Consider the following 15,180-nt stretch of genomic DNA (forward strand, 5'->3'; position numbering starts at 1 on the left):
CTAAACTGACAGGTGTGTGCCCGCCATCGGCAATCAGCATACGACCACGCCCCCATATCTCCATATAAGGACATACCTTAACCATATCTTTCTATGCATGTATTAAAGCCCTGACACACCAGTGTCGGACTGTCAGTGAGCACCAGTGAATGTATCAGCAGTCAGAAACAGCTGATCAACAAACATGTTCAAACATGTCAGTCTCTGATTGGCTTTCTCCTGACGGCCCCAAATCTGAACAGCTGCCTGGACACTGAATCAGAATCTCTCATATACGTGTCACTTCATCATCATAGGCCGAGTCAATGAAAACAGTGAACACATTCCAGTGTGAGCACGCTCACACATGCCACTGTGAACTGGGACGTTCTTTTACTTCAATATTTTGATTATGACGATAAGTGATGAAGCTGATTAACACCTGCACGCATTGGTAACTGAATGGGTCTATGACAGCTGGGCCTCATGTACATCTATGTATATGTATATGTGTGTATGTGTATGTGTGTGTATATGTACATGTTCCTCCAGGTGCTCTGACATGTTCTCCTTGTGTCAGCGTGGGTTTCCTCCAGGTGCTCTGACATGTTCTCCCCGTGTCAGTGTGGGTTTCCTCCAGGTGCTCCGACATGTTCTCCCTGTGTCAGCGTGGGTTTCCTCCAGGTGCTCCGACATGTTCTCCCTGTGTCAGTGTGGGTTTCCTCCAGGTGCTCTGACATGTTCTCCCTGTGTCAGCATGGGTTTCCTCCAGGTGCTCCGACATGTTCTCCCTGTGTCAGTGTGGGTTTCCTCCAGGTGCTCTGACATGTTCTCCCCGTGTCAGTGTGGGTTTCCTCCAGGTGCTCCGACATGTTCTCCCCGTGTCAGTGTGGGTTTCCTCCAGGTGCTCCGACATGTTCTCCCTGTGTCAGTGTGGGTTTCCTCCAGGTGCTCCGACATGTTCTCCCTGTGTCAGTGTGGGTTTCCTCCAGGTGCTCTGACATGTTCTCCCCGTGTCAGTGTGGGTTTCCTCCAGGTGCTCTGACATGTTCTCCCTGTGTCAGCATGGGTTTCCTCCAGGTGCTCTGACATGTTCTCCCCGTGTCAGTGTGGGTTTCCTCCAGGTGCTCCGACATGTTCTCCCTGTGTCAGCGTGGGTTTCCTCCAGGTGCTCTAACATGTTCTCCCTGTGTCAGTGTGGGTTTCCTCCAGGTGCTCTAACATGTTCTCCCTGTGTCAGTGTGGGTTTCCTCCAGGTGCTCTGACATGTTCTCCCTGTGTCAGTGTGGGTTTCCTCCAGGTGCCCAGGTGCTCTAACATGTTCTCCCTGTGTCAGCGTGGGTTTCCTCCAGGTGCTCTAACATGTTCTCCCTGTGTCAGCGTGGGTTTCCTCCAGGTGCTCCGACATGTTCTCCCTGTGTCAGTGTGGGTTTCCTCCAGGTGCTCTGACATGTTCTCCCCGTGTCAGCGTGGGTTTCCTCCAGGTGCTCCCACATGTTCTCCCTGTGTCAGCGTGGGTTTCCTCCAGGTGCTCCCACATGTTCTCCTTGTGTCAGCGTGGGTTTCCTCCAGGTGCTCTGACATGTTCTCCCTGTGTCAGTGTGGGTTTCCTCCAGGTGCTCTAACATGTTCTCCCTGTGTCAGCGTGGGTTTCCTCCAGGTGCTCTGACATGTTCTCCCTGTGTCAGTGTGGGTTTCCTCCAGGTGCTCCGACATGTTCTCCCTGTGTCAGCGTGGGTTTCCTCCAGGTGCTCCCACATGTTCTCCTTGTGTCAGCGTGGGTTTCCTCCAGGTGCTCTGACATGTTCTCCCTGTGTCAGCGTGGGTTTCCTCCAGGTGCTCCGACATGTTCTCCCTGTGTCAGCGTGGGTTTCCTCCAGGTGCTCCGACATGTTCTCCCTGTGTCAGCGTGGGTTTTCTCCAGGTGCTCTGACATGTTCTCCCCGTGTCAGCGTGGGTTTCCTCCAGGTGCTCTGACATGTTCTCCCTGTGTCAGTGTGGGTTTCCTCCAGGTGCTCTGACATGTTCTCCCCGTGTCAGCGTGGGTTTCCTCCAGGTGCTCTGACATGTTCTCCCCGTGTCAGTGTGGGTTTCCTCCAGGTGCTCTGACATGTTCTCCCTGTGTCAGCGTGGGTTTCCTCCAGGTGCTCCGGCTTCCTCCCACAGTCCAAAGACATGCAGGTTAATTGGTGACTCTAAATTGTCCGTAGGTGTGAATGTGAGTGTGAATGGTTGTCTGTCTCTATGTGTCAGTCCTGTGATAGTCTGGTGACCTGTCCAGGGTGAACCCTGCCTCTCACCCAGTGTCAGCTGGGATAGGCTCCACTTCCCATTGACCCCCAACAGTTTAAGCGGTCAGAAAAAATGAATGAATTAATTTTGTAATTTCTGTATTGCATCAGTATTTGTAGACGCCTGGAAAATTTGCTGTTGTATAAGATCAACCTGAAGCAATAATAGTTATTAAATCATGATACAGATCACAAACAGAAATGTCTAAACCAGACACTGACGCAGCTTCAAGTGCCTGCTGACATGTTGCAGTTATCCACAGGAGACACCATCACCTCACAGAAATGAGGCTGCAGGATCTGATGATTCATAAAAAAGAAAAGCAAAACAGCGCTAACTCCGCAACTGCCAGTCAATCTGTCATAGCTGGGCTGAAAGTGATGGAAGGTGCACTGTAAAATATCTGACTGTACATTCACAGTAAATTACTGGATACTAGCTGTATCACTTTCACAGGAAGTTACTGTGACACACCCCAGTGGGGCTGAACTTTAATTGTAGTGTGTCTGGACCAATCAGAGAGGCTCTGCTCAGGACTTGACGGCTGCGTTCAGCCCCGACAAAATGTCGCAAAACATTTATTTAAAGGAAACACTGATGCGTTAAACACCCTGCTGTGTTCGGCGAGCACTCTGCCGTTCAACGCGGCGAGGTTCAGGTCACATTGGCATCGTGGGAATCACAGATAAGTTTAAAATATTAACAAACATAAAGTAAAGATTTACTCAACGTTTATTTATAAACACGCTGCTGCTGATTGGGTAACGCCTCTGACACGCCCACCATTCACCATTTCACATAAACGTGTTGATCAACCTGGAAACTGGAGCAAACCGGAGCACACTGTCAGCTGGTGGGTCATGTGATGCACGTCATGTGACCTACCACGATGGCGTCCTTCACATTCTTCCTGATGTCCTGAATCTTCTGCTGCTTCTCTCTGGAAAATAAGACTTGATTTTTTCAGAACATGAGTTTGACAGGAATTATTTCCCATGAGCCTTTGAGGTCAGCACACACTCATCAGGTTGAGGAAAAATAAAACAGGAAGCTGACGACAACGTTAACCTGACGGTAAATAAACAACAATCAAACTAATTGACTGAAAAACTGAATAGCCATGAGTGAACAGCACTGATGTCACTGATCAAATCAATAATCTGCCGACCTCATCGCAATAAAAAGTTTAAATAAACAGGAAGTACTGGCAAACCGTTGCCAGGCCGGAACTTTCAAAATAAAAGTAATAAAGTCTTTAAAGTTTGACTCACTCAGCGTTAAAACCGTCCACATGAAGGATCCTCATCTGCTTCACGATCGTGCTTTTACCTGATTCTCCTGCACCTAGAGACAGACAGGTGAGAGACAGACAGGTGAGACAAACAGGTGAGACAAACAGACAGACAGGAAGACTGACAGACTCACCCAGCAGTAACAGTCTGTGTGTAGCTTTATAAGCCTGTCTCTCTTTCTGCAGCTGTCTCTCGATCTTCTTGTTGGCTTCTCGTTTCGCTTTTTCATCCAAACGTTCTTCCTCCGTCTTCCCTCCCAGACAGCCCATCTCCACTGGAACCAGTAAACAAACAACTGAAACCAGTGAACAACCACAGAAAACAATAAACAACCAGTAAACAACCCACTGAAACCAGCAAACAACCCACTGAAACCAGCAAACAACCTACTGAAACCAGCAAACAACCTACTGAAACCAGTAAACAACCCACTGAAACCAGCAAACAACCTACTGAAACCAGCAAACAACCCACTGAAACCAGCAAACAACCTACTGAAACCAGCAAACAACCTACTGAAACCAGTAAACAACCCACTGAAACCAGCAAACAACCTACTGAAACCAGCAAACAACCTACTGAAACCAGTAAACAACCCACTGAAACCAGCAAACAACCTACTGAAACCAGCAAACAACCCACTGAAACCAGCAAACAACCTACTGAAACCAGTAAACAACCCACTGAAACCAGCAAACAACACACTGAAACCAGCAAACAACACACTGAAACCAGCAAACAACCTACTGAAACCAGTAAACAACCCACTGAAACCAGCAAACAACCTACTGAAACCAGCAAACAACCTACTGAAACCAGTAAACAACCCACTGAAACCAGCAAACAACCTACTGAAACCAGCAAACAACCCACTGAAACCAGCAAACAACCCACTGAAACCAGTAAACAAACAACTGAAACCAGTGAACAACCACAGAAAACAATAAACAACCAGCAAACAACCCACTGAAACCAGCAAACAACCTACTGAAACCAGTAAACAACCCACTGAAACCAGTAAACAACCCACTGAAACCAGCAAACAACCTACTGAAACCAGCAAACAGCCTACTGAAACCAGTAAAAAAAACCACTGAAACCAGCAGACAACCCACTGAAACCAGCAAACAACCTACTGAAACCAGCAAACAACCCACTGAAACCAGCAAACAACCTACTGAAACCAGCAAACAACCTACTGAAACCAGTAAAAAACCCACTGAAACCAGCAAACAACCTACTGAAACCAGTAAACAACCCACTGAAACCAGCAAACAACCTACTGAAACCAGCAATCAACCCACTGAAACCAGCAAACAACCTACTGAAACCAGCAAACAGCCTCCTGAAACCAGTAAACAACCCACTGAAACCAGCAAACAACCTACTGAAACCAGCAAACAACCCACTGAAACCAGTAAACAACCTACTGAAACCAGTTAACAACCCACTGAAACCAGCTAACAACCCACTGAAACCAGCAAACAACCTACTGAAACCAGCAAACAACCCACTGAAACCAGTAAACAACCTACTGAAACCAGCTAACAACCCACTGAAACCAGTAAACAACCCACTGAAACCAGCTAACAACCCACTGAAACCAGTAAACAACCCACTGAAACCAGCAAACAACCCACTGAAACCAGCAAACACACTGAAACCAGCAAACAACCCACTGAAACCAGTTAAAAACAATATATACATTAAAGTTGATCAACATAAACAACTGATGACATCATATATTGTTTAGATTTTGTTGTTGAGTTTTTAAACCTTGTTTTGAGCCGTCATCTCAGAAAAGATCAGAAACATGTTGTAAATGAATTAAAGCCTGAGACACGTCACAGCAGCACAACAACCTGTTCAGCTTCAATATAAAGAAACAAAATATTAAGATAAAGAGACACTGAGGGACACTGAGGGACACTGAGGAGACACTGAGGGACACTGAGGGACACTGAGGGGACACTGAGGGACGCAGACACACATCTCTACCTTCCTGTAGTTGTACTCAAAAGACATGTCCTCGTAAGGACGTATTTTTTTACCGTAGTGCTGCTTTGACTTCAGTAAAGGACCTGAAAACTTCTCCCACCACTCCTGAAACCAGTAAACCCAGTACCTCACCGGCTGGTCCCAGTCCAGTCCTGGTTGTACCTGTAGCTGTTGGTGATCACTGAGCCGTCGTGTCTCAGCAGGTCCAGATCAGATCGTCTTTCTGTCCGTCCATCAAAGTCACAAAAGAAAAAAGAACAATAGCAGCAGCTCCTCAACCGATCAGCATCCCCATGTGTCCTCCAGCAGGTCCAGTTCAGGTCCAGTGCAGAGGAACCAGTGCTCCTGGTGATGTTTGGTTGTCTTCTTTGTTACACAGTGAGGAGACAAACACCTGAGCGTCTGTCTGTCCCTCCCCCCTGTCTCTAATAGCGTCTCATTAGTCGTCTCTCTGCGTCTTCTCTTTGGGGGATTCTCTGTTTTTTCCTCTCGTGTCACTTTGCTGCCTGACAACCAGCAGCTGGATTCACAAACACAAACTCCTCTGACGGACCCAGTCTGGACCAGGACTGAGTCTGGACCTGGATGGACCAGGACTGAGTCTGGACCAGCAGACAGCAGGTCAGAGGTCAGGAGACACTGATGAAACTTTTCACTGAACCAGTTTTAATCACAATTTATGACCAAACGTATTCAGACTAAAATAATGTTCCACAGGTGTGTGACTGACTTCAACCTGTCTGTTGGTGTTAGGTTGTCTCCTCCGAGTGGTCGTTTGAAGTCAATGCACCCTGTCACACCACAACTGCCTGTTACCGTGGTAACCAGCTGATGCTGCAGTCAACAGTGTGAGGGTCAAACAAACAAACAAACCAACAAAACTGAATTCACTGATTCTGTTCATGTTGTTTTTTTATTTATTTCAGTCTTCAGAAAACAAAGCGATCCATTAACTCAAGAGGAAACAAAAACACAAAAGTCGCTGAATGAGGTTTGGTGAATGACGGTGATCCAAACAAACAAACAAACAAACAAACAAACAGCTGTCCACTCAGACTGGTTCTGTTCTCATCCTGAATGTGATCAGTGTTTTCTAACAGACTGGATCACACACCTGACCTGGACAGTTTCTACATCACTAACTCTCCTCTTTATTGGACGAACTCCTCTCTTCTCCTTCCTCATTGGCTGGACGGACGCTCCGCCCCCGACTCGCTGCTCTCCAGAGACTTTAACCTGAGGAGACAGACAACACATCGTCAGGGTTTTACAGCTAGTGGACGTTTTAACATTGGATCATATCTCAAGAGAAAACTGGCTCTTCCTCGTGTTGTCAGGAGTCTGATCACAGGTCATTTCAGAAAGACAAACAAGTAAACAATCAACTGAAACCAGTAAACAAGCCGACTGTGCATCGTTTGTGACTGTTGTGAGAGTAAACTATTAAAACCTGCCTCCCACTAACCGGAGCTAAAGGCTCGATGCTGAGCGTAGCCTCCCGCTAACCGGAGCTAAAGGCTCTTGGCTACAGCTTCAGGTTCATGTTCGTGTAGCTGGAGTCTTGAATCACAGTGTGTCCTCTGTCTCACTACACACTGCTACAGACCACTTTGTCACGAGGAGAGCTGGCAGCAGTGCTGGAGACAGACCCCCAGTCAGTGGCCGCAGTAAACATGATTCCACCCCTGCAGGATCAGCTAACTTTCTGGTGTCAATATGATCATCAGAAGACCATATTTACTGTCTGTCAGTGAAATGAAATGAAATCGTGCATCAAGCGTGAAAAACTGGTGAGAGTTTAATTCTGTAGCTGTTGCGTGCGGGGAGGGGCTGAGACAATCTAACACTGGGTTACTGTATGAAGCATGTGCATATGCCCGTGGTCGTCTGGTGGGAGGGGCTGCAGGAGGACGAGGGTGGTGAGTCCCTGCCTCCCCCTAGCTTTATACAGATTGTGATGAACCAGATGTGTTGAGATGAGAGCCCGTCAGTGTGAACAGGACTCAGACTGACCTCTGCAGGTGTTCATCACAGAAGGAGCCCAGTCGCTGCATCTCAGACTGGAAGAAGCTCTGAGGGCAAAGAGAGGAGACGCAGTGAGAACTGGATCAGGTGTGACATCTGAACCTGCTCCCACAGCTCTCTGTTTGACACATTCCTCCAACGCTTACACATTAAAAATTCAAACATCTTTTAGTTTCTGCTGCCTCTTTACTTTGAAACGTTGCGGTACTTGTCTCTAAATACACATACACTCAGCGGCCACTTTATTAGGTACACCTTACACGTACCAGGTGGGACCCCCTTTTTAATTCTTGGTGTCACAGATTCAACAAGGTGCTAAAACATCCCTCAGAGATGTTGGTCCATATTGACATGATGACATCACACAGTTGATCCATGGTGTTTAACCACATCCCAAAGGAGCTCTGTTGGACTGAGATCTAGAGTTTTATTCTTAAAACAATGCCTACTAAAAATGTGCATATGGACAGAAGCCGAAAATGGCGTGCGCCAAAAACCATTTGACAGTTTCTATAATCAGGCTCCAACTCACCGCCTGCATCACCAATTTCCCATCTCTCTCTGTAAGCATGGGTCAAAGTTTCTCCATCAGGTCTGTTTGTATGGATCACAACGGTTGTGTAGGAAGTGGCGTTCACCTTTCAGGCCCCGTTTTATGCGTACACAGTGTCTATAAATGAGACACCAGGTGACTGTGGAGGCCATTGGAGTACAGTGAAGTCATTGTCATGTTTGAGATGATGTGAGCTTTGTGACATGGTGCGTTATCCTGCTGGAAGTAGCCATCAGAAGATGGGTACACTGTGGTCATAAAGGGATGGACACGCTCAGCAACAATACTCAGGTAGGCTGTGGTGTTTAAACCATGCTCAGTTGGTACTAAGAAAATCTCCCCCACACCATTACACCACCAGCAGCAGCCTGAAGCGTTGATACAAGGCAGGATGGATCCATGCTTCCATCTGAATGTGGTTTTTCCAATCTTCTATTGTCCAGTTTTGGTGAATTGTAGCCTCAGTTTCCTGTTGTTAGCTGACAGGAGTGGCACCTGGTGTGGTCTTCTGCTGCTGTAGCCCATCTGCTTCAAGGTTGGACAAGGTGTTGTTGCTTCAGAGATGCTCTTCTGCACACCTTGGTTGGAACCAGTGCTTATTTGACTTCCTGTTGCCTTTCTATCATCTTGAACCAGTCTGGCCATTCTCCTCTGACCTCTGGCATCAACAAGGCATTTTGGCTCACTGGATATTTGCTCTTTTTGGGACCATCCTCTGTAAACCCTAGAGATGGTTGTGCTGAAAATCCCAGTAAATACTCAGACCAGCCCGTCTGGCACCAACAACCATGCCACGTTCAAAGTCACTTCAATCACCTTTCTTCATCATTCTGATGCTCCGTTTGAACTTCAGCAGCTCGTCTTCACCATGTCTACATGACTAAATGTTAATGAGCTGCTGACACCTGATTGGCTGATTAAATATGTGTGTTAATGAGCAGCTGAACAGGTGTACCTAATAAAGTGGCCACTGAGTGTATTACACAAAGACTTTTTCCTCCAAACATGTTCTTAATAATATCACATCTGTCCAGTTGACATATTGCAACTTTTTCTGTAAATATTAAAGTGCAGTGACAGAAGTTTTTTGTGGTTGTGTCAGGTGACCGAGGAGCACAAACTGTCAGTACCAGGATCTGTGTGTTTATGGAGTTCAGGCTGGTTGAGTTTTCATTCAGTCGCTTCAGCTGATCAGTGACGCTGTTCTCAAACCTCTGCAGCAACACTAACCTACACACACACACACACACACACACACACACACACAGGAATACACGTTATCATGTCAACATAAACAGTCTCACATTCCTGTAAATCTCATGGGGTCAAAAACAAAAGTGTTCATCTTAAAGCCACAGTGTGTAGGAATTTCTCTCATCTAACACTGAAATCATATATTGCATTTAAACACATAGCGCACTCTAGCGCCTCACTGTTTCAAACGCGTATTGCAACTACGGTAGCTGCTGTGTACCAAAAAGCTATGACAACATTGATGAAACCATGTCATCCGATACTACATGGAGTATTCATTCAGGCTGCTACACAGACACACATGTGACGCGAGTTGACAAACTCCCTCCTCACCATGCTGGCTGTGTTTACAACATAGGACTGTTGGGGCGGATGTAAACTGAAACAAACCAATCATGACTTGTCTTTTGACAACTGAGAAGTGGCTCAACCTCACACACCTCATCCCTCTCCTCGCATCACTGCGCCGCTGACAGCTTTTAGCGGCTGTTAGCGGCGCCGCTACTACCCCGGCACTACTGCAGCATAACACAGTCCCACTCTTTGAGCACAATGCAGGATCATGTACATGCAGCATCACGGGAGACAGAATCCCCGTCGCCAAGAAAGCGCAAAAGGGAATCAAAAAGGCAAAGTGACCGGCGAATTCACAAAAAACGAGGGTCAACATCAGGGTAGCCTTTCCCAGGTAGAGAGAGCTGCTGAAGGAGAACGGTAATGCAATCACAGGCCAGCGCCGCTGTTAGCTGTTAGACGCTGATAGCGTTACTTTGTATGTTACTTCGCACGTTACTTCATGTTACATATGTTACTTTGTATGTTGCGTATGTTACTTTGTACATTACTTTGTGCCTTATACATGTTACTTCATGTGTTATGTATGTTGCTTTATATGTTACATTATGTTACTTCATATGTGATGTATGTTACTTTGCACATTACTTTGTACATGACTGTGAATGTTCATTACTAAATACGTTATGTTACTCTGTGGCTCCATTCGCTACTTTGTACATTATGTTTGTTACTTCGTATGTTACTTTGCATGTAACTAACTTTTTATGTTACATGTCACTTTGTATGTTATATCTGTTACTTTGTACAATACTTCATGTTATGTATGTTACGTCACGTTATGTATGTTGCTTTGTACATTACTTTGTACGTTACATATTCTACTTCTTACCTTACCTTGTACATTTCATGTGTTATTTCGTACATTATGTATGTTACTTTGTTTCTTACTTTACATAATTTGTACATTACAGGACCTGTGTTGAAGGACAGGCCAGTCCTTCCGGAAAAATGCGGCGTTTTTTTGTGATTGCTATGTTTTCTTAAAAAATGCGATGGAATATGCGGGATATTTATGCAAAAACTTGCGGGAACTTGTAAAACTTGCGGGAACCTGCAAAAACTGCGGTTTGATGAAAAAGAGAAAAAAGTGATTCCCCCAACACCCTGTTGTCACTAGGCTACTACCTTAATGTAAAGAGTCATTTTTAATTACTTCCTATGATAAGCAAGCATACTACATCACAGAAAGTGCAGGGAATATTTAAGTTCTCATCTTGTTTTATTTCAGACCTTAATAAACACATGGCTCAAACTTACAAAACATTGCTGAGTCAAAAAAGTTCTGTATCTTTACAAAAGAATATGCTACAACTTCTGTAAAAATAAATAAAATACATATAATGTCATGAAGGCTATGGAGAGAGATCCATTTTTGCGCACCTGCTGGTTAAGCGCTTTTTGAAAGGAGTCAGGCGACAGAGACCTGTCACGTGCTCTTTGGACCCGCAGTGGGATTCACCCCTGGTGTTACGCGCTCTGGGAGAACCTCCCTTCTCTCTGTCACAAATCTTGTTCAAACTACTGTCATTAAAGACAGCACTTCTCTTAGCCCTGACTTCGTAAGAGAGTGAGTGATTTATGTGCGCTCTCAGTCTCCCCGTCTTGTCTCGTTATCAGAGGTGACGGGAGCGCAGCTACTCTGAGGCCGAATCCCACATTCATGCCTAAAATCATAACCAGCTCTTTTAGGTCAAGAGTTATTTCACTGGAAGGTTTCTTCCATCCTCCCCACAGGAGGAGAAGAAACATCACACCGACTCTGCCCAGTGTGACCTCTGTCTCATTACGTGACGCGCACAGCAAGCATCAGACAGACACAGCAGCTGTTTGTACATTACAGAAAGCATTCACAAGGAAAACCCCTCCAATTAATATTTCAACTTTCTGCTAAGATATATGTGACTTCTTTGCAATGCAAATTCGGGGATTATGAAATCATGCAAGCCCCGCATATTTCGCACATTTTGTGGAGAAATATACGGCCCCGCATAAATATGCGGGCTGATTATATGTTGAATGATGCGATCGTATAATCACGTTTTTCTGGAGGGACTGACAGGTGTGTCTGAGTACCTGTGTTGATGGACAGGTATGTCTAAGTACCTGTGTTGATGGACAGGTGTGTCTTAGTACCTGTGTTGATGGACAGGTGTGTCTAAGTACCTGTGTTGATGGACAGGTGTGTCTAAGTACCTGTGTTGATGGACAGGTGTGTCTTAGTACCTGTGTTGATGGACAGGTGTGTCTAAGTACCTGTGTTGATGGACAGGTGTGTCTAAGTACTTGTGTTGATGGACAGGTGTGTCTAAGTACCTGTGTTGATGGACAGGTGTGTCTAAGTATCTGTGTTGATGGACAGCTGTGTCTTAGTACCTGTGTTGATGGGGAGGTGTGTCTGAGTGGACGGTACCTGTGTTGATGGACAGGTGTGTCTTAGTACCTGTGCTGATGGACAGGTGTGTCTGAGTGGACGGTACCTGTGTTGATGGACAGGTGTGTCTAAGTACCTGTGTTGATGGACAGGTGTGTCTAAGTATCTGTGTTGATGGACAGGTGTGTCTTAGTACCTGTGTTGATGGACAGGTGTGTCTTAGTACCTGTGTTGATGGACAGGTGTGTCTAAGTACCTGTGTTGATGGACAGGTGTGTCTAAGTACCTGTGTTGATGGACAGGTGTGTCTAAATATCTGTGTTGATGGACAGGTGTGTCTAAGTACCTGTGTTGATGGACAGGTGTGTCTAAGTATCTGTGTTGATGGACAGGTGTGTCTTAGTACCTGTGTTGATGGACAGGTGTGTCTTAGTACCTGTGTTGATGGACAGGTGTGTCTAAGTACCTGTGTTGATGGACAGGTGTGTCTAAGTACCTGTGTTGATGGACAGGTGTGTCTTAGTACCTGTGTTGATGGACAGGTGTGTCTTAGTACCTGTGTTGATGGACAGGTGTGTCTGAGTGGACGGTACCTGTGTTGATGGACAGGTGTGTCTAAGTACCTGTGTTGATGGACAGGTGTGTCTGAGTGGACGGTACCTGTGTTGATGGACAGGTGTGTCTGAGTATCTGTGTTGATGGACAGGTGTGTCTAAGTACCTGTGTTGATGGACAGGTGTGTCTGAGTACCTGTGTTGATGGACAGGTGTGTCTTAGTACCTGTGTTGATGGACAGGTGTGTCTGAGTGGACGGTACCTGTGTTGATGGACAGGTGTGTCTTAGTACCTGTGTTGATGGACAGGTGTGTCTAAATACCTGTGTTGATGGAGAGGTGTGTCTGAGTACCTGTGTTGACGGACAGGTGTGTCTTAGTACCTGTGTTGATGGACAGGTGTGTCTAAGTACCTGTGTTGATGGACAGGTGTGTCTGAGTGGACAATACCTGTGTTGATGGACAGGTGTGTCTTAGTACCTGTGTTGATGGACAGGTGTGTCTGAGTGGACGATACCTGTGTTGATGGACAGGTGTGTCTTAGTACCTGTGTTGATGGACAGGTGTGTCTAAGTACCTGTGTTGATGGACAGGTGTGTCTAAGTACCTGTGTTGATGGACAGGTGTGTCTGAGTGGACGATACCTGTGTTGATGGACAGGTGTGTCTTAGTACCTGTGTTGATGGACAGGTGTGTCTAAGTACCTGTGTTGATGGACAGGTGTGTCTGAGTGGACGATACCTGTGTTGATGGACAGGTGTGTCAAAGTACCTGTGTTGATGGACAGGTGTGTCTAAGTACCTGTGTTGATGGACAGGTGTGTCTAAGTACCTGTGTTGATGGACAGGTGTGTCTAAGTATCTGTGTTGATGGACAGGTGTGTCTAAGTACCTGTGTTGATGGGGAGGTGTGTCTGAGTGGACGGTACCTGTGTTGATGGACAGGTGTGTCTTAGTACCTGTGTTGATGGACAGGTGTGTCTAAGTACCTGTGTTGATGGACAGGTGTGTCTGAGTGGACTGTACCTGTGTTGGAGGACAGGTGTGTCTAAGTACCTGTGTTGATGGACAGGTGTGTCTAAGTACCTGTGTTGATGGACAGGTGTGTCTGAGTGGACGGTACCTGTGTTGATGGACAGGTGTGTCTGAGTACCTGTGTTGATGGACAGGTGTGTCTTAGTACCTGTGTTGATGGACAGGTGTGTCTGAGTGGACGGTACCTGTGTTGATGGACAGGTGTGTCTTAGTACCTGTGTTGATGGACAGGTGTGTCTGAATACCTGTGTTGACGGACAGGTGTGTCTAAGTACCTGTGTTGATGGACAGGTGTGTCTAAGTACCTGTGTTGATGGACAGGCGTGTCTGAGTGGACAATACCTGTGTTGATGGACAGGTGTGTCTTAGTACCTGTGTTGATGGACAGGTGTGTCTGAGTGGACGATACCTGTGTTGATGGACAGGTGTGTCTTAGTACCTGTGTTGATGGACAGGTGTGTCTAAGTATCTGTGTTGATGGACAGGTGTGTCTAAGTACCTGTGTTGATGGACAGGTGTGTCTGAGTGGATGATACCTGTGTTGGACAGGTGTGTCTTAGTACCTGTGTTGATGCACAGGTGTGTCTAAGTACCTGTGTTGATGGACAGGTGTGTCTAAGTACCTGTGTTGATGGGGAGGTGTGTCTAAGTACCTGTGTTGATGGACAGGTGTGTCTAAGTACCTGTGTTGATGGACAGGTGTGTCTGAGTACCTGTGTTGATGGACAGGTATGTCTAAGTACCTGTGTTGATGGACAGGTGTGTCTTAGTACCTGTGTTGATGGACAGGTGTGTCTAAGTACCTGTGTTGATGGACAGGTGTGTCTGAGTGGACGATACCTGTGTTGGACAGGTGTGTCTTAGTACCTGTGTTGATGGACAGGTGTGTCTAAGTACCTGTGTTGATGGACAGGTGTGTCTAAGTGGACGATACCTGTGTTGATGGACAGGTGTGTCTAAGTACCTGTGTTGATGGACAGGTGTGTCTAAGTACCTGTGTTGATGGACAGGTGTGTCTGAGTACCTGTGTTGATGGACAGGTGTGTCTTAGTACCTGTGTTGATGGACAGGTGTGTCTGAGTGGACGATACCTGTGTTGATGGACAGGTGTGTCTAAGTACCTGTGTTGATGGACAGGTGTGTCTTAGTACCTGTGTTGATGGACAGGTGTGTCTAAGTACCTATGTTGATGGACAGGTGTGTCTGAGTACCTGTGTTGATGGACAGGTGTGTCTTAGTACCTGTGTTGATGGACAGGTGTGTCTAAGTACCTGTGTTGATGGACAGCTGTGTCTTAGTACCTGTGTTGATGGACAGGTGTGTCTAAGTACCTGTGTTGATGGACAGGTGTGTCTAAGTACCTGTGTTGATGGACAGGTGTGTCTTAGTACCTGTGTTGATGGACAGGTGTGTCTGAGTGGACGATACCTGTGTTGATGGACAGGTGTGTCTAAGTACCTGTGTTGATGGA

The 15,180-nt window shown here is 46.2% G+C and overlaps 2 protein-coding genes across 4 annotated transcripts in view; both read right to left on the reverse strand.

Moving 5' to 3' along the window:
• LOC117265048 (guanine nucleotide-binding protein G(olf) subunit alpha-like) overlaps positions 1 to 5,995 on the reverse strand; it is a 27,999-nt gene extending 22,004 nt beyond the window's left edge. For 2 of the 3 annotated variants that reach the window (XM_078162912.1, XM_078162910.1), the window contains exons 1-4: positions 5,724 to 5,995; positions 3,697 to 3,837; positions 3,543 to 3,615; positions 3,157 to 3,211 (exon numbers count right to left, since the gene is read on the reverse strand). In XM_078162912.1, the coding sequence (XP_078019038.1) occupies positions 3,157 to 3,211; positions 3,543 to 3,615; positions 3,697 to 3,832 (264 nt within the window). In that variant the 5' untranslated portion in view covers positions 3,833 to 3,837; positions 5,724 to 5,995. Of the gene's footprint in view, positions 1 to 3,156; positions 3,212 to 3,542; positions 3,616 to 3,696; positions 3,875 to 5,723 lie in introns of those variants that run through there. The other variant, XM_078162911.1, reaches the window with a different exon arrangement.
• A 457-nt stretch (positions 5,996 to 6,452) lies between these two features.
• Positions 6,453 to 15,180, reverse strand: part of sycp2l (synaptonemal complex protein 2-like) — a 34,952-nt gene continuing 26,224 nt past the window's right edge. The window contains exons 25-27 of the mRNA XM_078162903.1: positions 9,270 to 9,369; positions 7,575 to 7,633; positions 6,453 to 6,797 (exon numbers count right to left, since the gene is read on the reverse strand). Of these exons, the coding sequence (XP_078019029.1) occupies positions 6,743 to 6,797; positions 7,575 to 7,633; positions 9,270 to 9,369 (214 nt within the window). The 3' untranslated portion in view covers positions 6,453 to 6,742. The remainder of the gene's footprint in view (positions 6,798 to 7,574; positions 7,634 to 9,269; positions 9,370 to 15,180) is intronic.

The sequence above is a fragment of the Epinephelus lanceolatus genome, chromosome 20, assembly GCF_041903045.1.
Source record: "Epinephelus lanceolatus isolate andai-2023 chromosome 20, ASM4190304v1, whole genome shotgun sequence".
Taxonomy (NCBI): domain Eukaryota; kingdom Metazoa; phylum Chordata; class Actinopteri; order Perciformes; family Serranidae; genus Epinephelus; species Epinephelus lanceolatus.